The 24,855-nt window shown below is 42.4% G+C and overlaps 2 protein-coding genes and 3 long non-coding RNA genes across 10 annotated transcripts in view; 1 reads left to right on the top strand and 4 right to left on the bottom strand.

Annotated features, from left to right (window-relative positions):
- Window positions 1–21: 21 nt before the first annotated feature.
- LOC135342825 (uncharacterized) lies at window positions 22–2,085 on the bottom strand. 5 transcript variants are annotated; one of them, XR_010396945.1, is made up of 7 exons: window positions 1,752–2,085; window positions 1,282–1,695; window positions 1,134–1,193; window positions 737–1,070; window positions 629–676; window positions 426–557; window positions 22–330 (listed from the first exon to the last, which is right to left on the bottom strand). It is a non-coding gene; the product is annotated as an uncharacterized LOC135342825 (long non-coding RNA). The 5 variants fall into 5 exon arrangements; XR_010396944.1 differs by having other exon boundaries at window positions 629–1,070; XR_010396946.1 differs by having other exon boundaries at window positions 426–676; window positions 937–1,070.
- Window positions 2,086–5,803: 3,718 nt separating this feature from the next.
- LOC135342757 (uncharacterized) lies at window positions 5,804–7,412 on the bottom strand. The gene is made up of 4 exons (XM_064539607.1): window positions 7,289–7,412; window positions 6,536–7,120; window positions 6,375–6,452; window positions 5,804–6,292 (listed from the first exon to the last, which is right to left on the bottom strand). The coding sequence occupies exons 2-4, from the start codon at window positions 6,873–6,875 to the stop codon at window positions 5,925–5,927; spliced, it is 786 nt and encodes a 261-aa protein (XP_064395677.1). The 5' UTR covers window positions 6,876–7,120; window positions 7,289–7,412; the 3' UTR covers window positions 5,804–5,924.
- Window positions 7,413–7,502: 90 nt separating this feature from the next.
- LOC135343416 (uncharacterized) lies at window positions 7,503–8,823 on the bottom strand. Its single transcript, XR_010397163.1, has 4 exons — window positions 8,753–8,823; window positions 8,552–8,686; window positions 8,021–8,291; window positions 7,503–7,894 (listed from the first exon to the last, which is right to left on the bottom strand). It is a non-coding gene; the product is annotated as an uncharacterized LOC135343416 (long non-coding RNA).
- Window positions 8,824–11,991: 3,168 nt separating this feature from the next.
- LOC135342596 (ankyrin-3-like) overlaps window positions 11,992–24,855 on the bottom strand; it is a 64,660-nt gene continuing 51,796 nt past the window's right edge. For both annotated transcript variants that reach the window (XM_064539368.1, XM_064539369.1), the window contains exons 11-19: window positions 15,057–15,155; window positions 14,911–15,009; window positions 14,667–14,765; window positions 14,508–14,606; window positions 14,183–14,281; window positions 14,037–14,135; window positions 13,664–13,759; window positions 12,683–13,313; window positions 11,992–12,628 (exon numbers count right to left, since the gene is read on the bottom strand). In XM_064539368.1, the coding sequence (XP_064395438.1) occupies window positions 12,192–12,628; window positions 12,683–13,313; window positions 13,664–13,759; window positions 14,037–14,135; window positions 14,183–14,281; window positions 14,508–14,606; window positions 14,667–14,765; window positions 14,911–15,009; window positions 15,057–15,155 (1,758 nt within the window). In that variant the 3' untranslated portion in view covers window positions 11,992–12,191. The remainder of the gene's footprint in view (window positions 12,629–12,682; window positions 13,314–13,663; window positions 13,760–14,036; window positions 14,136–14,182; window positions 14,282–14,507; window positions 14,607–14,666; window positions 14,766–14,910; window positions 15,010–15,056; window positions 15,156–24,855) is intronic.
- On the top strand, window positions 22,428–23,300 carry LOC135342823 (uncharacterized). The gene is made up of 3 exons (XR_010396940.1): window positions 22,428–22,593; window positions 22,648–22,781; window positions 22,841–23,300. It is a non-coding gene; the product is annotated as an uncharacterized LOC135342823 (long non-coding RNA).

Raw genomic sequence — 24,855 nt, 5'->3', positions numbered from 1 at the left:
CTTTACACAGACCACCACCACAATGTATTGAAGCATAGGTTAACTACTCAATCTATGGTTGAAGACACAGAATAAAAACAAAACGTTAAATATCTTTGTTCAGTTCCTTTACAATGAATCTACAAATGTCTGTAGCGGTGTCTCCTCTTCTCAGTCCTATGGCAATTTCCACCAAGGCCCTGAAGGTAGTTCTGGAAGGATTCACTCTTCGCTACACTCTCAATGCATGAGCCACTCCAGCTTGATTGTCATAACGATGTGTGACATCAGTTACATCATCGAGGTTGGCTGGGGTGAGGTCGAGTTGATTGAGCAGGTTAGGAGTTGTGGCTGAATGCAAAGAAAAAAATTTTAAATGACGTTTGATGTACATATTACCACTGAATCACACAGGGTCAAATGCATAAACACTGAAAAATAGTTACCTGTGATGCTATCAGCCAAATTGATGAGCTCCACTGTAGGCTTTTTGAGACCATCTGACAGGAGACTCCATGTTACATCTTGTGTACTCCAACATTTCACGCAAGCACAACACATTATTTCCACGATGCTCGCTATACATGTTGGTGAGAACAGGATGAGTTAGACCTAGAGCCAATCCCAGATCGAACCAGTGAGGGCTTACACTTTTAAGTTTCTCGTAAACATATTGTAGAACGTAAATTGTCAAAGCCTGTACAAAAGCAACAATCAACAGGGTTACATTTGGTGGGAGTTGCCCCCTCGGAAATACCTTCTAGAAGAAACTCGATGGGAATACAATTGAGTGGTTCAGGTGAACAATATTCTTAATAGCAGGTAGTAAAGAGTTCCTGGGGGCATACCCCGAACCCTCTAGATACATGTCATCAATCCCCCATACACATGAACACCATTTCTCTTCTCACCAAAATGTCAGGACTACAAGTTACGTATATAATTTATATGTACTACCTAACTTGTGCACGCTCAGCAGGTGAGGAAATTTCTCCGCTAATAGAATGATGTCACTCTCAGAGATTTCTTGATCGAGTTGTTGATCACTCCAGTCTCCTTACACACACCTTCCATTACAGAGGACGAGGGACCTGCATGAGGGATAATAACTCATTCTGCACCAACAATAACAAGTAAATATAGCATCATCTTACCAGCATGATCGGTGGGTAGATTAGACGAGCCTGGAGCTACTGCAACAGGTGCCACAGTTTCTGCAAAATGAATAATGATATCATTATGCAAAGTACTTCAAAATAAGTTCAGTAACACTATGAGAGTGATTGCAATGCAATGACTGACCTTTAATCCATTGCACCAGTCTTTTGAATTGTGTCTCTCTGTCCTCTGCCACTAGAGAGAGTCTCTCACTACCTCTGTCACAGGAGCACCTCCAGGCACATCTCCCCAACCATCCTCACACACCACTGGGAACAGTCGCTTCTTAAGAGACACTGCTTTGTACAGCTCTCCATTGCAGTACACATGACCTCACGTAGCATTTAGTGAGCACACAAACAAAGGCTTTGCAGGTTTTGATGGCAGAGGCAATTTCAGATCGCCATCTGTTCCCAGGACGAATGTCATCTCTGTCTACAAACACGCTGAGGCCTTTTTGTGTCAGTCGAGAGCACAGAAGAGTGTCCACTGTGCGCATAATGTCAGTCTCACGGCTGTAGCTGATGAAGACGTCGTATTCCTGAGATGCCACGAAACCTGTGAGCATGGGAAAATTCAATCATGATCATATAATTATCACCATTTTCCGTTACTTGGTGGAACTTGGAGCAGTTCCCTATAGAACTCCTTTCGTTTAGCTTCAATTTTTTTCTTGACAAATGCTTTGAAGAATGTGTTTCCACTTTGTTTCATTGCTGTCACAAAGTAGGCAAATGCATCCAATGTTGTGTCTGGGTCTTTGATGTCCACAAGAACATAATTCATGAGCATCTCAGCACTAATGATTGTCTGGTATTGTTTGCCAGTCAGTGCTCCACTCCGACTTAGGTATTCAGCTACATCTTTGAAGCAATTAGAGAGCCTCTCTGTCAGATCCACTCTGCAGCTAGCCTACAGATGGCTTTGTATTCCGCTGTATCGGTAGTCATTGACTAGTTGGGCGGAGTCCAACCAACGCTTTGCTCATGGTTGGGTATCAGTACATGTAGCAGTTTTGTTCCCACTGCAAGAAATTTGCAGCCCAATCAGATTGCTGCGTTCAAGTGGGAAACCTTACAGCTCAATTTAGCTGACAAGGCGAGCTGGGACACTGTATTTCTCTGGAGAATGCAGAAACAGCTCCTGCTGGATATCTAGGCTACTAGAAAAGAAGCATAGTCTATCAATGATAGCGAGCCTATCTCTGGATGTGATATGTATAACTGAGTCTTGGCTCACTGATTTGATATATGATAATGAAATTTCTCCAGTTGGCTACAAAATTTACCGCAGAGACAGAAGTGCGAGAGGAGGTGGTGTAGCCATTCTGATATCCGAAGATATACCCTCTCAACTAATCTGCAGGCACGAATCTCTGGAACTAATTGTAATTGAACTGCTTGTTTCTCCCAAAACAACCCTGGCATGTATCTACATACCACCAGCACATTTTTCTTTAGAAGTGGCAAACGCCATATCGTCTCTTCCAAACCACAACACCATCTTGGTGGGCGACCTAAACTGCCCAGATGTAGATTGGTCATCTTTGTCTGGAAAAACTCCACTCTCGGTTTCTATTTGTAACTCACTTTTCGCTCAGAACTTTCTCCAACTGATTGCATCTCCAACACACACAAAAGGAAACATACTGGACGTAGTATGCACGAATTCACCAGACAGGATACTCAACCTGCATATTGACTCGTCTAATTGTTCACCTATGTCTGATCACTTCCTTATCACGTTCTCACTAGATGGCTTAAAAACACCAAAACTACTCTCTAAAGACAAACCGGCCAGCAACTACAACTTTAAAAAAGCAAATTTTAATTCCATGTCTGAGTTTTTTATCTGCCAACCCAAGCCTGCCTGTTCAGTCCATCTAGAAAAAATCATCTCAAGAGCACAGGAAATATTTGTGCCCAAATTTAACTCTCAGAAGTCAAAAAGCCCAAAATGGTATACCACAGAAATGAGACATACTATCAATCGCTGCAAAACGCTTACACGCAGAAACAAATCCAAACCCACTGAGAGTACATCCCTAAGGCTATCTAACTTGTCTAATCATCTCCAGGAACTAATGACAACTGCCAAATCTGAGTACGAAAAATCGTTGGCAGTATGCTTTAAGTTCAACCCAAGTAAACTATTCCGTCATCTGCGCGACCTAAGTAAGAAAAGTCCACAAACTAGAACAATAATCCACAACGGCTCCATCATCACAGAGACTGGACAGATTGCTGAAATTTTCAACAAATACTTTAACTCGACATTCACAAGAAGTGACTATACACTTCCTCCATGGGACAAAATGCCCTCCCCCACTTATCAACTGAGCTCTATCTCTATAGAAGAGTCTGAGGTGTACGAAACCCTCACCTCACTAGACACAACAAAGTCACCAGGCCACGATAATATAAATGCGTCAACCCTCAAATGCTGTGCTACCGCTTTCACAAGATCAGTCACACACATTTTCAATTCTAGCCTATCTTCACATACTTTCCCACCCCACTGGAAGGTCCACAAAATCTGCCCAATCCCAAAGAAGGGCGACCCCCATCTTGTAGAAAACTTTCGGCACATCTCTCTTCTCCCAATTATATCCAAAGTCTTTGAAACTATCATCTACAAGAAAATTATTACATTCGTGAGACCAAAGATAACATGCCAACAATTCGGGTTCCTAAGAAACCGATCATGTCTTTCTCAATTAATCCTATTCTTTTCCCAAGTTTTTGACAACATAGAAAACCGAAAACCTACAGATGTCATCTACCTAGATTTTAAGAAAGCTTTCGACACGGTCCCACACAATGAGCTGTTGCTAAAGCTTTGGAAGACAGGCATCACAGGCCCTCTTTGGCTGTGGTTTAAATCGTACCTACATGACAGGATACACTTCACAAGTGTTATTAATACTCCATCCAACTACTTACCAGTTATGTCAGGAGTTCGCAAGGAAGCAATCCTAGGCCCACTGTGGAATTACAAACAGACATCAACCAGTTGTCATCCTGGTGCACTACTTGGAACATGCAACTCAATGAAGGAAAATGTAATGTGCTGCGCATAACTCATCCTAGCTGGCACGAAGACAACCCTAATACACTCTACTCAATCCACAATTCTCACCTTAACTTTGCTACAAAAGAAAAAGACCTAGGCTTGTGCATAGCCAACAACCTCTCCTGGTCACTGCATTATAACCTCATATCGTCTAAGGCCTACCGAGCTCTTAACCTCATCCGACGGACGATTTCAATGAAATCAGAAACCAGCACAAAAAAATCGTTATATATAACCCTAGTTAGATCCCAGGTCACCTACTGCTCCCAAGTCTGGAGACCAAATTTGATCAAGGACATTCAAAAACTAGAAAGAATCCAGAGGAGAGCCACCAAATTCATACTCAATGATTACTCAAGCTCATACAGATCAAGGCTGTCCGATTTGAAGCTACTACCTCTAATGTACTGGTTTGAAATACAGGACATAATGTTTCTAGTAAAGTCACTAAAGGAACCCTCGGACAACTTCAACATAAGAGATCACATCAAATTCGTTACTGGTCGCACCCGCTTCAGTTGCAACAACAAACTCACTGTACAAGCCAATCACTACAGCGCAAGCAGACACTTCTACCTCAATCGTATCACAAGGTTATGGAACTTGATGCCCACTATGCTGATGGATATCAGCGCACCACTAACTTCAACAAAGAATACACTCCACCATTACTTCTGGGAGCACTTCAAACAAAACTTTGTCTCTGACATCCCATGTACCTACCACTTAATGTGCCCATGCAACAGATGCTACACACGTAATTATAGCTAGCTTCACATGTAATCATTAAATTATCCAGCTGTGTCGCTCAATGCGGCACAGTCTGTCAGCTATAGTCTTTGCTACAACAATCACTTGTTTTTATATCATTCACGTTACAGGCTGTAAAGTCTTAATAATAATAATAATAATAATAATAATAATCTATGAATGAAGCTTGAACAGTATGTATTAATTAATTAAAAGGACTTGTCTTTGTTTTAAGTTTTGTTGTGCTACCAATAAGATTAGATCATTAGTTTGGACAAAACCTGTGTTATGTATGCCTTCTTTGGTCTTCGAAAAGCTTCTCAGAAGCCTTGGGGTAGTCTTATAGCTGGCTGTACCTCTCCTTGTGCTAGATGTCTAACTATTATGAAAAAGTTTATTTCTGCCTGTACTAAATCTTATATTACAGGCTACAGTATTCTTCTACTTTCTCTAAGAGTCTGAGGTCTTTTTTGAATTCCAAAACAACTATAGCTAGATCCAGTCAGCTAGAATAGCCATCCAAATAGTTAATTGATTTCTTTATATCACACCCCTGAGCCATGCGGTTGTCAGCCACTTAAAGATTAAACAATATTCATACTCTGTCTCAAGTACCGGTGGAACAAAACTGCTACGTGTACTGATACCCAACCCAGAGCGCAGCGTTGGTTGGACTCCGCCCAACTAGTCATTGACCTAGATCCAAAGGACAAATTAGATTCCTGTGGGCTGAGCTCAGCTGGGAGAACCCCCTACATGCCCCACCCCTGTATTTCCTGGGAAGACCCCTATGTGACACACCCCTGTATATACTCCATCCCATGCCGCACCCATTGATGACATGTCTATTCACACTCATGACACTGAGTCTCTGAAACAATAATAACAATAATTATATATATACATAATATAGAGCTACAAAATGTATAAAATTAATAAAGCAGTTTGCTAAATTGCTAACATTGCTAACATTGCAGTTGGTCTAGGAATTCGCACAGTCCAAGAGCTACCTTCACTTTATTCAGCCTGAACACAATATCCAGTAGTGCCCCATACGTTGCCTGCCAAGGTTGGTGGGACTTCCATGTTGAAAAAGCAGCACCCATTCCAACCTGGGTGCCATTGAGCAGAGCACTCGCACGTACGTCACTCTTTTCACCATCTGTTAATCCGAACTGATCTAAATAAGGCTCCACTTTGTCCAATAATCCAGCGACTAGAATTAGATCATATTGCCTGAATTCTAGAGACAGCTTTGGCCCAAGCTTTTCCTTCCAGGCAACAAATTTAGCATCAGCTATTAACGATTGTTTCCTCTCGGATGTAGCTCCGTCTGTGTGTGTGTGGGTGTGAGTGGGGGGTGGTGTGGGTGGGGGGGGGGTAAATGTTTGAACACTATAGTGAGCACATCTTACCAGCATGATCGGTGGGTAGATTAGGTGAATCTGGAGCTACGGCAACAGGTGATAAAGGCGATAAAGGTGCCACAGCTCCTGCAAACGAAATACCGCTTAGTAACAGTATACTTCGATTAAGATGGTGGCACACTAATTTCTGAGATTCATTACTGACTGACCTTTGATACTATGGACCAGTCTTGTTAGTTGCTTCTCCTTATTTCCTTTCACTAGAGACACATCCTGAAAGACCTTCAACACCTCAATCACAGGAGCACCTCCAGGCACATCTCCCCAACCATCCTCACACACCACTGGGAACAAACGCTTGCCAAGAGCTTCTGCTTCGTACAGCTCTCCATTGCAGTACACGGACTTCATGTATTCCTTAGTGAGCATAACGACAAATGCTTTGCAGATTTTGATGGCGGAAGAAATCTCAAATGGCCATTTGTCCCCAGGCCGAATGCTACGTTCGCCAACAAACACAGTGAGGCCTTCGTGTTTCAGCCGCGACATAAGAATGCTGTCATGAATTCAACATAACAATGCAATGGGGAAGTTTTGGTGAAGACCAAGAAATCCTTGATAAGCATAACAGCACCGGCGCCATCTTCGAGTCCGATGACAGTCTTGTATCGTTTGTCAGTTAGTGCTTCGCTCTGGCGTAACGGACCAGTCACTTCTTCAAGACAAGTGGAGAGTAGACTAGCCAGCTCCTCTCTGCAGCTGCTGATGGCTTTATATTCCAGTGATTCCATCGTCTACAGGAATATGGGGATTTGATTAATATTGCTAGATCTATAATTATAAGAATTTATTCTGTGTATAGTACGTACAGTATAGCACTACCACAGATATATAGTAGAGGCCGAGGATCTATGGCACTCTGTACATGTACTATAATTATTATGCAGCATTTTTCAACGTACCTTAGCTATTGATATCACGCACAATATACTCCTTGCATTGGCCTTGGTAAGCAGGAGCCGGAGCCAGAGCAGTGAAGCAGAGATAAACGAAGGAAATTCAAGTGAAGTTTGTTTGAGCTCAGCCGGGAAAACCCCTAGATGTACATGCCCCACCCCTGTATACAATCATGTAGGGGTAATTCCCTAACATTGCTCCTAACATCAGATGTGTGTTGAAAAAAGCACACATCACAGACTCAGAATAAAAAACAAAATGTTAAATATTATTTTCTTTGTTCAGTTCCTTACAATGATCTACAAATGTCTACAGCATACAAAATAATATCTACAACAGTGTCTCCTCTTCTCAGTCCCATGGCAAATAAATCTTTGTTCAGTTACTTATAATAAATCTACAAATGTCTACAGCAGTGCCTATTCTCAGTTCTATGGCAATTTCCACCAAGGCCCTGAAGGTAGCTCTGGAAGGATTCACTCTTTGCCACGCTCTCAATGCATGAGCCACTCCAGCTTGATTGCCATAACGATGTGTGGCATCAGTTACATCACCGGCACCGAGGTCGGCTTGGGTGAGGTTGAGTCGATTGAGCAGGTTAGGAGTTGTGGCTGAATGCAAAGGAAAAGGCATCACTAAAATGACAGCGGACGTGTACATTTTCATGATAGTTTATATCAGAGCATTTATAATTAAACACACACAAGGTCAAATGCATGAACACTGAAAATGGTTACCTGTGACGCTATCAGCCAAATTTTTGAGATCCACTGTGGACTTTTTGACACTATCTGTCAGGAGACTCCATGTTACATCTTTCGTATTCAGAAGCTCAGCCAACATTGCACGTAAAGACGACACATTATCGCCACGATGCTTGCTATCGATGTTGGTGAGAACAGGATTAGTTAAACCTAGAGCCAATCCCAGATTGAACCAGTGAGGGCTGGCACTTTGTGCAGTGTGTAGTTTCTCGTAAACATGTTGTAGATCGTCAATTGTCAAAACCTGTACAAATACAACAATCAACAGGGTTCATTTGGTCCCCTCGGAAATAACTTCTAGAATAAACTCGATGGGTATACAATTGAGTGGTTCTGGTGAACAATATTCTTAATAGAGGGCAGTATAATTATAGTAATGCTAGATACATGTCATCTCACACCCCTTAATTTTTTACACGTACAACATTAAATTTTGCTCCCCTCGCACAAATGCCAGGATAATAAGGATACGTTTGATATTATGATTTAGAGTACTGCATATACCTTGTGCACGGCTCAGTAGGTTAGAAAATTTCTCTGCGATTAGAATGATGTCACTCTCAGGGATTTCTTGATTGAGTTATTGATCACTCACTCCAGTCTTCTTACACACATCTTCCATTACAGAGGACGATGGGCCTGCTGCATGAGGGATAATAACACATTTTGCACCAACAATAACAAGTAAATATAGCATCATCTTACCAGCATGATCGGTGGGTAGATTCCTGGAGCTACTGCAACAGGTGATATAAAGGTGCTACAGTTTCTCAGTGCAAAATGAATTCAATATCATCAATGTACTTCAAAATAAGCTATATGTTGGAACAGTAACATGCACTATGAGAATGTGTGCACTGACTGACCTTTAATAGTACTTTGCACCAGTCTTGTCAGTTGTGTCTCGCTGTTCTCTGCCACTAGTGAGACATACAGAATGCCCCGTACCACCTCTATCACAGGAGCACCTCCATGCAGGCACATCTCCCCAACCCTCCTCACACACCACTGCATGGGAACATGCATTTCTTAAGAGCTACTGCTTCGTACAGCTCTCCATTGCAGTACACGGACCTTACGTAGCGTTGAGTGAGCACACAAACAAAAGATTTGCAGGTGTGGATGGTGGAGGCAATCTCAGATCGCCATCTGTCCCCAGGACGAATGCCATCTCTAGATCTGTCCACAAACACAGTGAGACCTTCTTGTTCCAATTGAGGGCGCAAAAAAGAGTACCGTATAGCGCAAAATGTTCGAGGGGCTTAATTTTCGCGGATTTCGTGGGTTAGAATTCTATACGAAAATTAAGTCCACGAAAAGCGTTCTTTAATTAGAATTACCTGCTTTCGTGCAAATATTTAAAGGCGTGGCTTCCGGTAAGCAGTCATTCCGCGAACATTGTGCAACGAAATGGTTTTTAGAGGCCAATCCACGAAATATAAGTGCCTCGAAAATTTTGCGCTATACGGTATTTTTATTTTATTCAGCTTCAGCACAATATCCAGTAGTGCCCTATACGTTGCATGCCAAGGTTTGTTGGAAAAGCAGTACCCATTCCAATTAAACATACATCACTCTTTTCACCATCTGTTAATCTGAACTGATCTACAGCAGGCCTCAAGACTTGCATCTCTGCATGCTTACGAGTAAATTTGAGTTTGACCCCCCTACAAAATAATGTTATACAGACACTAAAAACTAGCCTACAAGAAAAGTTTTGGCATTAGTAACATTCTAGTTCCAGCCTCCTTTGAGCTCCAAAAACCCCCACCCCTAGGCCTGTATTTTCAACAGCTAATAATTATGTTTTGACATAGGAACTTGACCAGAGGTTTTTCTAAAGCATGGCAGTGGCGTAGGAAGCACGGGTGCTCAGGGTGCTGGAGCACCCCCTTATTAGTCTCGAATACCCGCCTCAACCTAAAAGCTTGAGTCTGGTCAAACTCACATTGAGGTTTGGTTCAAGTGTGTCCAGGAATTTCTTGGACATTTAATTGACCACAACATGAATAAAATTATAGTCTACATGAATATCATTATAGCTAACCGCCACGGAGCATGGATTGTTACTAGTAGAAAGAAGTTAGCCCCTGACAGAAGGCGACGTAGGAAAACTCATCGAGAGAGTTGTAAGGATGTGATACTAGAACTCTCCAGACTAGCAACAGGACCTTTGGAACACCTTGTCGAAATTAACAGCCTAAATGCTCATTTATGTGAATATAATGTGACCGTCGACCATGGTTTCATGGCCCTCTAGCTCTGTGCAATGATGGCTTCAAGCTCAGTGTTTTTCTCGTAGGCTTTCAACTCCTAGCCGGCCTTAATTGATACACTGTCTGATATAGCCCTCTGTGTATGTTCTGTCCCTAACATGCGGTGGCTTGTGGCTTTATCACTATGCTTGTGGGCGTGTAGCCCCACTTGACTTTGCTGACTGTGCAGAACAAAGTTCATATGTGAGTTTGACCAGCTCAAGCTTTTAGGTTGAGGCGGGTATTCGAGACTACCCCCTTATCTCAAGCTACCTTACCTACTTGCCTCCATGAAGTTCAGAACAGCTAGCTATTATGCATAGTTACGTACACAGTACAAAGGTCAGCTAGATGAACCACATCGTATAATATATCTCTTATAAAGAGCAAGCACATTGCGAATCTGCAACAAGCAAGTGTCCTCTCATTTTTGACATCAATGGTAAGTCTCCATGAACAGCTACTAAAAGAGGGTAGCTAGACTATTATAGATTAAGTGTAATTGGATCCTAAAAATTAATAGGCATGCTGTCTAACTGCCGAACGTTCGTTTTCTTCACTGCAAAGATTGAAACATTCCTCCGAAGTACAATGACACAATGCAATCTTTTTTTATTGTATATTCATACCCACTTAACAGATTTAAAGTATAATAATAGCAGAACAATTAATCCAATTTAAATTTTGATACTGATAATTTTATAAATATCAAATTTGCTCAAAATTAATCTGCGGGAATGTAGAATGCCAAAATGTTCCGGGGGCATCCCCAGATTTGTAAAGCACCCCCTTACAAAAACATTTTCCTACTCCTCTGCATGGGCTGGACCAGAGACTATAAAACTATCAAGTCATCTCTGTCACATGTACAGAGACATCCGGTTACTGGGTGGGGCTCGAAAATGACTGCATTGAAGGCACATTATCGAATATAAGCGTAGAGCTTAGTCTCATGAATCAGCCGCCCTTCCTAGGAAAGAGACTGTATGAGCAGTTTAGTCTGAAGGAAGGTCATTGCACAATGAAATGTCATTTAATACGTTAGTGTCATTAACCAGAAGAATGTATTATCGTGCAACGCAGCAAAGATCAACGCAAACGCTTGACTAGCAGCTATGCATGAATTAGCTTGCTCCAAGAACATTGCTAAATGAAAGAAAAGTGTTGCACAGGCCTATAGCTAGTGCAGTCAACTCAACCTACTATATAGCTCCTTGACTGGCTAACAATAGCCAACTACCGTATAGCGCAAAATTTTCGAGGGGCTTATTTTTCGCGGATTTCGTGGGTTAGCAATCCTACACAAAAATTAAGTCCACGAAAATTGTTCTTTAATTAAATTATCTGCTATAATGTGCAAAGATTAAAGGCGTGGCTTCCGGTAAGCAGTCATTCCACGAACATTGTGCAACAAAATGCTTTTAGAGGCCATTCAACGAAATATAAGTGCCTCGAAAATTTCGCACTATATATACGGTATATACAAGCGCCTGCTATAAATGCGTCCGACATGTAGAACGCATACGCTTCTTTTTTATTTCCTATAATTGTTAATCTGATCGGTCAGGTCGGAATTTCGATCTGGCCAAAAAAAGTTCAAAGAGACGGTCGTTGATTCATGAGACTATAGAGCTCTGCTATTGACCCCATGAGCGCATGTGCTAATAATCTACTTTCTACGATATATAATTATAGGCCAAGCAACAACACTCTTATAGTCAAGATCTACATATACATGTACAAAATCTATAAATAATACAGCAGTTAGCTAACAAGATCTACCTAGCAAGATCTACATGTCTATAGGCTAAGAACAAGAAGTATAAGTTTGCTAACAAAACAATAGATCTATCTATACCTACTTAGAATCATATGTATACTCGCACAGTTTATCCACTGACTGACGTTTTGATACTTTGGACCAAATCTGTCAGCTGTGTCTCGCTGTCCTCTGCCACTAGAGAGACATACTGAACCTCCTTCACTATCTCCGTCACAGAAGCACCTCCAGGTACCTTTTCCCATCCCTTCTCGCACACCACTGGGAACATACGCTTGCCAAGAGCTTCTGCTTCGTAAAACTCTCCATTGCAGTACAAGGACCTCACGTAGCGTTTAGTGAGCACAACAACGAAGGCTTTGCAGGTTTTGATGGCGGAGGTAATCTCAGATCGCCATTTGTCCCCAGGACGAAGATTATCTCTGTCCACAAACACAGTGAGGCCTTTTAGCTCCAGTTGAGGACGCAAAAGAGTGTCCACTGTGTGTTTGGTGTCATCCTCATGGCTGTAGCTGATGAAGACATCGAATTCCTGAGCCTTTAAACCTGTGAACATGAGAAAATTCCTAATATCATCACTATTTAACCATCATTACATACCTGGTGGAACTTGGAGCAATTCTCTATAGAAGTCCCTTCGTTTCGCTTCAATTTTGTCCCTGACAAAAGTTTGGAAGTACGTGTTTCCACTTTGTTTCATTGCTGTCACAAAGCCTGCAAAAGCATCCAATGTGGTGTCTGGGTCTTTGATGTCCACAAGAACATAGTTTAGGAGCATCTCAGCACTGATGATTTCCTGGCATTGTTTGTCAGTCAGTGCTCCACTCTGACGTAAGTGTTTAGCTACATCTTTAAAGTACGGAGAGAGCCTCTCTGTCAGATCCACTCTGCAGCTACGGATGGCTTCATATTCAGGGGTAGCAGAGGGATTGGCTTTGTGTTCACGGGTAACAGGGGAGTTGGCTTTGTGTTCACCGATAACAGGGGGGTTGGCTTTGTGTTCACCGGTAACAGGGGGGTTGGCTTTGTGTTCACCGGTAATAGGGGGGTTGGCTTTGTGTTCACCGATAACAGGGGGGTTGGCTTTGTGTTCACCGGTAACAGGGGGATTGGCTTCGTGTTCACCGGTAACAGGGGGGTTGGCTTTGTGTTCACCGGTAACAGGGGGGTTGGCTTTGTGTTCATGGGTAACAGGGGGGTTGGCTTTGTATTCAGGGGTAACAGTAGTCGTCTGCAATGAGGGGAGATATTGCCATGTGTAATGTTGACTCTGCATGTGTGCAGCAAGATACCTTAAAAACTAACTAGAGCACTGAAGTGCTAACCCTCGGTTGTTTACATGAATACAGTTGTATATGTATGACAACTGTATTCGTAGCATGGCCTCAGGTAATGAATGTTGTAAACTGAGCGCATGTTTTTCATAAAGTGTATTAAAATTATAATAAGCATTTGCAATTGAATTCCATGCTTGCTCAAAAGAGGGCTTGATGAATGCACTTTAAGAAGTTTGCGAGAGCATAATCAAATCAAAATGCAAACAGCATGTTGTGGGAAATGTGTTTGTAAAACAAAACCAACCTTAGTCTGAGTGTTTGTAGCCATGGCTGCTAAGAGGGCCCCCATTATCTCATCATGTCCATTCCTACTGGCTACATGCAGAGCTGTCAGGTTGCCCTGTATACAGACCACAAACAATTATTATACCGTGGCAAATTAAAGTGAGAAACAAAATTAATAGCTAGTTTGCTGTATATCGCATGTGATAAACTAATAATTATCGTCAAAGTAAACATTGCAAATAAACCCTCACTATGACATGCAAGCAGCAACTGTACCAGCTAATTGTACACTCTCCACTACTCAGTCCACTCATATACACAGAGGTGACAGTACACACACTCAACCATGGAATCAGCGGAGTACACAAGCACCACCATGCAGCGTCACTCACATTAGTCCTAAAGTTGACGTCAGCCTTGGCCTCCAACAACATTCTAACAACTTCACAGTGACCATTCTGACTGGCCATGTGCAACGCAGTGGCTCCATCCTGTACAATAACCAAATAATTTTAAGCAGACAAGCAGTAAATCTAACTTTTTGTTGAATGTCAACTTGAGCTTTTGATGCAATCAACATGTCAACTGCCCTCACATGACCATTCTGAGCAGCTACCCACAACGCAGTGGTTCCACCCTGTACAGAGTCAAGATAGTGTGAGCAGGTGAACCATCACTCATCATAGACCTACTCATTATACAATATCACATGACTATCTACACTAATCAGGGGATACACCAACTACCAGTGCTCTCTACACAAACTTGACTAGCTTTGTTGTCTAATGGATCAGGTCAACAGAACATGGGGAGGCTCTGTGGCTAGAGGCCTCTGAGATGTGTGTACAGCTACTTACACTCACCTCAGTGGGTACATCAACATAGGCCCCAGCATCGATTAGGAGCTCCATACATTTCTGGTGACCACTGAAACTGGCTGACCAAAGAGAGGTCTGTCCCGACTGTACATAATTATAGGAGGAAAAAAATGTAAATAGGAAATTTTGTGCAACAAAACTAACCTTGGACTGAGTGTTAACTGTAGCCTTGGCTGCTAAGAGGACCTTCACTATCTCATCATGTCCATGGTCACTGGCTGCATGCAGTGCTGTCCGGTTGTCCTGTTATAGACAATAAACCATGCAACTGGACTAGCTAATTGTACACTGTCCACTACTCAGTCCACTCATACACAGAGGTGACAGTACACACACTCAACCATGGAATCAGCAGAGTACACAAACACCACCATGCAGCGTGACTCACATTATCCTTGATGTTGACGTCAGCCTTGGCCTCCAACAACATTCTAACAACTCCACAGTGACCATGCTGACTGGCCAAACACAATGCTGTGCCTCCATTCTGTACACATCCAATTAATTACTGATAGACAAGCAGTAAAATCTTACCTTCGTTTGAATGTTAACTTGAGCCTTAAATGCAATCAACAATTCCACTGCCTTCACATGACCATTCTGAGCAGCTATCATCAACGCAGTGCCTCCATCCTATACATGCAGAGTTAAGATAGTGTGAGCAGTTGAACCATCACTCATCACAGACCCACTCATTATCCCTTTACCATTCAATCAAGAAAAGGGTCATCACTTTAGTTTAAATTTGAATTTGTGGTCAGCCCAACCCACCAACTTAGCTTGATTTAATCGCCGCCCCCCAATGAAGACTTGACTTAGAAGTAGTCTCGAATTCCTGCCTCTTTGCAAAACTAATTTGGGGAGGGCGTGGCCAGACTAGCTTAGAAGATGGGCGTGGGTCAATGTTTGTGCACACACACACACACTAACCAGTCGATAAATTATGCCTTGCTGCTGCCTCGATGGAAGTATGTGTGGCCTTTAAAAGCTGTAGCTGGTCAATTTGACCGGTAAAGGGATACAGTAGGACACACAAAAGACGACTTGTGTCTGGAGAAAGTATATTAAACTTAGCATCTTTAAAGGTGGTGTAGATGGAAGCAGTAGCCAACAGACAATGGCTGAACAGGAGAATAAGCAGTTAAGATCACCAGAAAAAAAAGAATAAAAAAAAAAGTACAAAGTCAACAGTGCTTCCAGATCGAGCCAATCCAGTTTCAAGTGTCAAGCAGCTCAGCAAAACTAGTACTTCAAAGCTCTCACAATCTACCACACAATCCAATATCAATTGATCAATATTGACAAGTTAATAGCATGCTCCTTTGTTGTTGTAATATTTACAACAATTTGACCAGTAAAGGTTATACAATATCACATGACTATCTACACTAATTATAATGTCAGGGATACACTAGCCTCGATCCCAGGCCGAGTTTTCGCTTTTATAACGGTTAGGCGAACAACTAGGCCTGGTACTAGTTGTCTGCGCATGCGTCAGTTGTTCGTCAGATTGTGACGAATGGATATTCTCGTTCACTTTCGTGACATTTATATTCGTGTACTATTGTACTATATATATAGAAGGTTTTACCATTATTGGAATCGATTGGAATGGCTCTTAGGTGAAGCTTATTCTGAAGACTGAACAACAAGGGAAAGAGGTATAAAGCTTGCATGTTAAGGTCAGATATGTTTGTATGGGCCCTATGCTATCAAGTTTTGTTCATGTTTGGCAAAATCTAGGTAGACTCATCATCATTAATATGGTGGATCAAGTGAAGAGTGTGAGCTAGTGAACTTGGTGCTGCCATCATCAGCTCGTCGACAATGACACTATAACCGAGAAATTTAGATCTACACGTATTTAGAATGTCTACTTCTCTGTACAGGAGCAATGGCTAATATTCCCTCTTGGCTATACTATTACGAACGAGACTGGACAGTTTGAGGTAAGGGTTTAACCGTGTTTGATATTGTCCTATACTCACAGGACTGGAGTATGACCTGCTCGTTCGAGCGTATTATTAAATATTTTTACCGACCACAAATACAATGAAAATTTGATGCATGCGCAGACAACTAGTACCAGGCCTAGTTGTTCCCCTAACCGTTATAAAAGCAAAAACTCGGCCTGGGATCGAGGCTAGGGACACACCAACGACCAGCACTCTCCATATACACAAACCTAACCGAAGTCTGAGTTCGGCCCCGGAAGTTATGTGGTATACGTCTTCATTTAGAGCTTATGTGGTGAGGGTCATCATGTGCGATCGACAATGAGTTGTGCAGAAAATTTGCAAGTATGATCGCTTGTCACGCCCTGATTTCCGGAACAAAGAACTTTTTCCAAACCCACGAACCAAAACCCAAGAAAACGTTACCAGAATCGAAGCCTATAGATAGTACTTCTTGAGCAGCCTACACACACAGACACACACAAACACACTTCTGCATACCTTGCTTGCATGCACATGCACACACCGAGGGATTTAGTACTTTTAGCTACTGCGCCCCTCCAGAAAAATCGTACTGCACAAAGGTCGTTGTTCTGTCATGTCCAACTGACCTCTGACCTTTAGCTATCGTACTGTAGAGCAAATATATAGCTCAGCTATGTTCATCATCTAAGTAATATTTAGAACACACCTATAGCCAAGATTAAGTGTTTTTAATGCGTGCCGAGGATTGGCTCGAGGTTAACGTAATGCTCGAGGCGGAGCCGAGTGCATTACGTAGCCAATCCAAGGCACTGGCATTAAAGCACGTGGTCTTGGGTAGGTGTGTTCTAAATGTTTTAGTACTTCACGTGACCACTTGCCGGATTGCTCCGTATACTATGGTTCGAAAAATCAGTATACTGTAGCCATTTTTTTGGCAACAAAATGGCTAGTAGATTTGCTGCACCTGTAAGTGCATGACTCCAAAGAGTTAAACTGCGTTCTTCTGCTATTCCAGTTAAAACTAATGCGTTGTACGGAGTGGGGTGTTAAACTCTGGACGGATTGCAAAAGCTGTTGAAGTTGACCGAGTAAACCCAACAACACCATTGCTATATACAAATGCCTGTGCCAGACTTTGCATACTGGTTGGGAAAGTTTGTCCTTGAAATTCGCAAGCAAACAGGAACAGAGTACCAAAGACACTGTATGCCATTGTTTGTTGCTTTAAGCGGTATTTTGAAAGAAATGAAGTGTAGCTATAATACGGTGGCCCAGAGAGTTCACAAGAGTACGATTGACCTTCGCTAGTGGACAGTACGATTGACCTTCGCTAGTAGAGAGTTGACCATCGCTAGTAGGGAGTTGACCTTCGCTAGTAGAGAGTTGACCTTCGCTAGTAGAGAGTTGACCTTCGCTAGTGGACAGTACGATTGACCTTCGCTAGTGGACAGTACGATTAACCTTCGCTAGTGGAGAGTACGATTGACCTTCGCTAGTGGACAGTACGATTAACCTTCGCTAGTGGAGAGTACGAGTGACCTTCGCTAGTGGACAGTACGATTAACCTTCGCTAGTGGAGAGTAAAAGTGACCTTCGCTAGTAGGTAGTACGATAAACCTTCACTAGTAGAGAGTAGGATTAACCTTCGCTAGTGGAGAGTTCATTTTTTTCTAGTAAAAGCTCACCTAGCTAAAAACTTTTACCTAGGTATGTAGGGGGGTGCTGACCTTATATTTGACCTTTGCTACACACCGATGCTATATTATATTAAAGAGCCATGCATAGCCTGCTTTGGACAGCAGGCACAACACTAGCCTATAGTAGCCTTACAGTTGAACAGTAAGTTGAGCTTGTTTGTGTGCTGTTGTTTATGCCTCTACATGTTCTAATACAGTCATTCCTACAGGCTACATGTTCTACTCTGGACTTCAATCTGGCAAAAGAAAAATAGTCCACTCAACACTGAACAGCCCTAGAGTAGAACATGGAATTATTGTATTATTATAAACTAGCTACTACAACAAATCCTACATGTACTCAGTAGAAACATCAGCACACAAATAAGCAACCATGCAGCTTAATTGCTTACTGTTCAACTGTAGCCTACTAGGCTAGTGAGTCACTAGGACATCTAGTGTTGTGCCTGCTGTCCAAAGCAGGCCAGCATGGCTCTTTAATATTTATAGATATAGATATAGATAGCTAGTTGGGCGGAGTCCAACCAACGCTGCGCTCTGGGGGTATCAGTACACGTAGCAGTTTTGTTCCACCTGTACTTGAGACAGAGTATGAATATTGTTTAATCTTAAGTGGCTGACAACCGCATGGCTCAGGGGTGCGATATAAAGAAATCAATGGATGGCTATTCTAGCTGCCTGGATCTAGCTATAGTTGTTTTGGAATTCAAGAAAGACCTCAGACTCTTAGAGAAAGTAGAAGAATACTGTAACCTAAATTTAGGTGCAGGCAGAAATAAAATTTTTCATAATAGTTAGACATCTAGCACAAAGAGAGGTACAGCCAGCTATAAGACTACTCCAAGGCTTCTGGAGAAGCTTTTTCGAAGACCAAAGAAGGCATACATATCACAGGTTTTGTCCAAACTAATGATCTAATCTTAGATTGGTAGCACAACAAAACTTAAAACAAAGACAAGTCCTTTTAATTAATCAATACAAAGATACTACTGTTCAAGCTTCATTCATAGATGCTTCTTTTCTAGTAGCCTAGATATCCAGCAGGAGCTGTTTCTGCATTCTCCAGAGAAATACAGCTAAAATACAGTGTCCCAGCTTGCCTTGTCAGCTAAATTGAGCTGAAAGGTTTCCCACTTGAACGCAGCAATCTGATTGGGCTGCAAATTTCTTGCAGTGGGAACAAAACTGCTACATGTACTGATACCCAACCATGAGCGAAGCGTTGGTTGGACTCCGCCCAACTAATAGATAGCGTCTGTGTGTAGCAAAGGTCAATATAAGGTCAGCACCCCCCTACATACCTAGGTAAAGGTTTTTAGCTAGAAGGTGAGCTTTTACTAAAAAAAAATGAACTCTCCACTAGCGAAGGTTAATCGTACTCTCTACTAGCGAAGGTTTATCGTACTACCTACTAGCGAAGGTCTCTTTTACTCTCCACTAGCGAAGGTTAATCGTACTGTCCACTAGCGAAGGTCAATCGTACTGTCCACTAGCGAAGGTCAACTCTCTACTAGCGAAGGTCAATTGTACTGTCTACTAGCGAAGGTCAATTGTACTCTGTGAACTCTCTGGGCCACCATAGTATAATGTCAACCCCTTGAGTCCGCTTGATCTAGGTTTGGGAACTTTCGAAGTACTTTGGTGAAGCGCCTTCATGGAACGGGTTTGGGAGTACCGTATAGCGTGAAATTTTCGAGGGGCTTAATTTTCGCGGATTAGAATTCTACACGAAAATTAAGTCTACAAAAAGTGTTCTTTAATTAGAATTACCTGCTATCATGCAAAGATTTAAAGGCGTGGCTTCCGGTAAGCAGTCATTCCGCGAACATTGTGCAACGAAATGGTTTTTAGAGGCTAATCCACGAAATATAAGTGCCTCGAAAATTTCGCGCTATATGGTATCTAAGAAACAAGCAGAACCAATCTCACCTGATGAGGAAGCCGTTCTTTGGGCACAAGGGATCTTTGGTACGCACAACGCCCAGATACCCACAAACACTGTGTATTTCTATAATTGCAAGGTGTTTGCTCTACAAAGCTATGAGCATCGTAACCTTAAACGTGACCAGTTTACAAAGAAAGTCGATGAAAAGTCGAGGGTGTACATGCAGTACACAGACTATGGAAATAAGAGCAACAGAGGTGGGCTCAAGCACATTAAGGTGGACCCTATAAAGTCGTCAGGCAATATGAAGATACATGCAATCCAGAGCATTGTATTGTTAATATATTTGTGAAGTATCTCCTCTATTTACCCCAGGGTGTGGATTATTTTTTATTGTTGACCTCTCCCTGATGATGGTTCTGGCATCCCATGCACGCTATGGGAAGCAGCCTGTAGGAAGAAATAACTTAAAGCTGTCGCAAATCTAGTTGTCTTCTTGTTTGAATAGTGTTGCTATGTGGTAGTCATGCAACTTGATGCATAGCAACCAGTCAGCCAATCAGATGGGACATATATCAATTAATGCACAGTGCCTCGGGGTTTATGACAGTAAACCACACCTCCCCCTCGGGCTTACGCCCTCGTAGTCGGGAGGCTTACTGTCATAAACCCCTCTACACTGTACATTAAATACATGTACAGTGTAGAGGGGTTTATGACAGTAAACCTCCCGACTACGAGGGCGTAAGCCCGAGGGGGAGGTGTGATTTACTGTCATAAACCCTGAGGCACTGTACATTAATTGATATATGTCCCATCTGATTGGCTGACTGGTTGCTATGCATCAAGCTGCATGACTACCACATAGCAACACTATTCAAACAAGAAGACAACTAGGAAAAGATAGCTCGTTCACACCAGGGCTGCTGTCCACACTCAAATCCTTGCGCAGCCTGGACAGAATATGAGCAGCCAGCCCCTCCCTCAAAGCGAACGGTACAGAGCCACTCCCCCTCTCTGTTCAATTAGTTAGCCCCTCCCTCCACTTACTGCGCAGCAACCAGCCAGAAGAAACAACACAGCTAGCTCTAGACGGTGTCTAGACCAGCTCTCTTGTGTCTAGACCAGCTCTCTTCAGCTATGCCAGGCTAGTAGGCAAGCAAAGGTAAGCTTAAAATAATCACTCCTATATTATTACTAAACTGGCTTTTTATTTAAATACAGAAGCTGAACAGGCCTAGTGCAGTGCGTGCAGTACTAGTGCTAGTGAGCAAGGCTCAGCCTGAGCCCTAGCCCTCTCCCAGAGTGTCTCTAAAGCAGCTCCTTCTGCAAGCACACAGCAGAATTTTTGATGAACTAGTCTACAGACTGCACCCTCTGTCTCTATGTTTTCATTTATCATTTTGTTTCTCATGCAAGACAATTCCATTCATCGAAAACACCATTAATTTATTTTTACTGCATATGCTCGAGGTGCCAATTTATGAGCCATATTTTCCCTTGTAGCCCTGAGGTGCCAATTTATGACAGTTAAACCCCACTAGACTACATGGCAAAAGTGTAGTAGGTGGGAAATATAGGAACGTATACAGGACATCGCTCGCTTGAAGCTCTACATAAATATAAACGAACTGGACCCGACCAGCAATACAAGGTATCGATGGCACTGCTCCTACAAATAGACAAGAAAGAGAACAAGAAACTGTGTATGGATGCTAATGATGATAATAATGACTTTATCCCTATGAAGAAAAAGCCCAAAATTAAGCCATGTTTGAACATTCATCTTTACAAACTGAATTGCACAATCAATATTCATATTTTGCACGTATGTAATTCCTTTCTGCGCTCTTGATTGATACAAAAATAATATAAAGAAAAAAGTGTGCATTAACTAGTTAAAGCACACTTAAGTGTGCATTATGCTATTGTAGGTGTCACACGACCACTTTTGTGCACTGTCATTGGCTAGTGGTCACGTGATCAGCACTAAGTATAATTATACTCATGTTTCCAGCTAGCCTCGATCCCAGGCCGATCCGTCTCTAATTGAACGCTAGGTCGCCTCCTCGGCCTGGTATTGATTGTATCTGGGCGTGTATCTGGGCATGTGCTGTGGTTGCTGTGGTTGCTCAGGTATTCGCTAAAAAAGAGCGAATACCTGAGCAAGGTGGAGCGAATAGAACACTAATAGTGTATGTAAGCATACTTACTCCGTAAAATCACCGTTAAATCACAAAGAACTCCGTGTCATAGGTCTATTCGTTTAGTTTGTCATAGATATAGGCTTAGCTAGCTAGAGTGTGAGGAGCTGTCTTGTGCGAAGGAAGAAGGAGCATCACTCTTGTGAAAGAACAGACCTAGGTTCTCAAGTTTCTTCCGTCAGTGGCTACCTTTGATTGACTACACAATTTAATACAAGCGCTTGATTAGACCATTGATTGCCAGATACACTTGGTAGAGTCTATCCTCAGACTCTGGCCATCGATCTCTTGTATACTATGCTCAGGGGTGTCCACAAGTGGCTGGGCCTGGGATGTATTGTCAAGGTGAGCGATATAAATCAATAATCCCCTTTCATCATTGGAAATTGTACACTATAGCCTATAGCCCAATCCTTGGTATCTGGATCAAGATATGACATTACGGCACTGGCACTGGTGTTGTGTTAGCCTCCTTCACCGGCCTTCAAGGAAGTGCGGCCTGGGATCGTGGCTAGTTTGTGTGGACCATCACTGTGAGTTACAAAATGTATAGTGGAATGGTGAATTTAAGTTCATACTAATTTGTATACAGGAGCAAAATGGAACCTTCCCCTCCAACCCCCGTCGTACTCCTCCTAGCTGATGGGTGTGAACTAATTGAAAGAGGATGCCCCAGTGCCACTCGTGTCCTTCCCAAGGGTCCGATCTTATAGAACTACCTGCACTAAAACTACGGACGTGGAATGGCTCTTTCAACACTTGTGGTTGCTATCCTGACCAGTGACGTCAGGATTCTACTGTCTCTTGATGCACTGTGAACACACAATCTTTGTTATGCCACCTGAAGGCTTAGCAGGCATATCCAACGCAGTATTTATTAAGTCTTTCTGGAAGCTCTTGTTTGAGATCTTCGCTTCTAAACATCTGCATTTATTATGGACGCAGTACTGCTGTGCACAGTATTAATTTCTAGTGTCATTATATCATTATATCGCTGTATTTTTAGCCAACTGTGATAAACTGAAGATTTTACAGTACATAGCTGATACTTACCAATTTCCGGTCACGCCCAGATACAATCAATACCAGGCCGAGGAGGCGACCTAGCGTTCAATTAGAGACGGATCGGCCTGGGATCGAGGCTAGTTTCCAGCATGAAAATATGTCTTGCTGCATGGCTAGAAAAAATCTTTCACAGGCCCTCTATTGAAGAGAAGGACTGCTCTTGCGCATGCGCAAAATTATTGGACATTTTCCCCGTAAAATTTCATTTTATTTTACATCCGCGCCTCGCCTAATGATGGATAATCTATTCCCCAGGAACTTCGCGGGTAACTGAAATTACTGCATGCAAGTCTAGGATTTTCCGAGTTGTCACTAATATTCTGTAAAGTTCTCTCCAGTATCCAGTGCAACTGTGCTTTATATATGATAGTGCATGAATAACCATTGTTCAAGCTCTATTTACCGTTGTAACTATCTTCTTCATAGGTAAGTTTAATCTTGTATTGTATACACATTTATCCCTTTTTCTCTGAGATGATTAATGTTTAGGTCGTACACTTTGGTCTGCTTGTGTATATAAATCATGTGGTATCACCCCAAGCCAAAGAAAATTAGTCATACATCAGCTGGCCCATGGTAGAATTTAGTGCTAGAAAAAAGTTGAATTAATGAGCACCACTAAAGATCCCTTTTTTGGGAGTACGCTAAGCGTTACCATAGATATAAGAAGGGAGAGCAGGGGCGGATCCAGGAAAAATGAAAGGGGGGGGGGCTAGTAGAAAGGGGCAAAGCCCCGTACGAGGGTGGCGGAGCCACCCAGGGGGTGGGTATTGCTCCCCCTCCCGCCTCGCCGGAGGCGAAATTTTTGCTTTTTACAATTTGCTCACACTTTTACCTTTGAACTGTCATATTAATAAGTGAATACTGAATATGAAAAAGTTAATACAAAAAACTCGTTCTACAAAAGGATGTATGTTACATCTACATTCATGCACTCTTGGTACATGAAAGAATCACAATGCCTACCCAGACTGCACTGAGAGTGAGAGGAGATAAGGCTGCTTCCTTGCAACTAGCTGAAAAGTCTCCATGTTGCAGCTCAACAGCATGCACAATAGCCTCCTTCACAAGGCCTGGCCTAGGAAAAGAGGCCTGGGATATGATCGAGGCTACAAAACATTGCACAAGGAGCTGACTCAGCAACAGCAATAGTTGACCTATGCACTTTATCAGTTCATATAGTATAGTATAGTTAGTATGCATGTCCAGCTAGCTAGCCTACATCCTTTATACTCTTAGTAGCTAGACTTGGCTATTGTCTAGCATCTCTTAAGTCAGTGAGTCTACATGCAGATGCATAAGTAACAAGGTTGGTGGCAAAATTGTTGTAACCTCAGACTAGCAATACATAGGTAGTTTTTTCAAAAGGGGGGGGGCTTCAGTCCCTCAAAATCACCCCTGGATCCGCCCCTGGGAGAGGAATGGGAAACGGAGCACGTGCGCACAATCACTTCTGTGTAATGCCAAAAGTTGATCCGCATTTCAGCTCTAGACACCCAGCGGGAAATGTTTTTACTATCATTCACAGCTCCCCACTGGAAC

This window comes from Halichondria panicea, chromosome 10 (genome assembly GCF_963675165.1).
Source record: "Halichondria panicea chromosome 10, odHalPani1.1, whole genome shotgun sequence".
NCBI classification, from domain to species: Eukaryota; Metazoa; Porifera; class Demospongiae; order Suberitida; family Halichondriidae; genus Halichondria; species Halichondria panicea.
The sequence above is the reverse complement of the archived record's forward strand: the minus strand, read 5'-3'. Positions and strand labels throughout refer to the sequence as shown.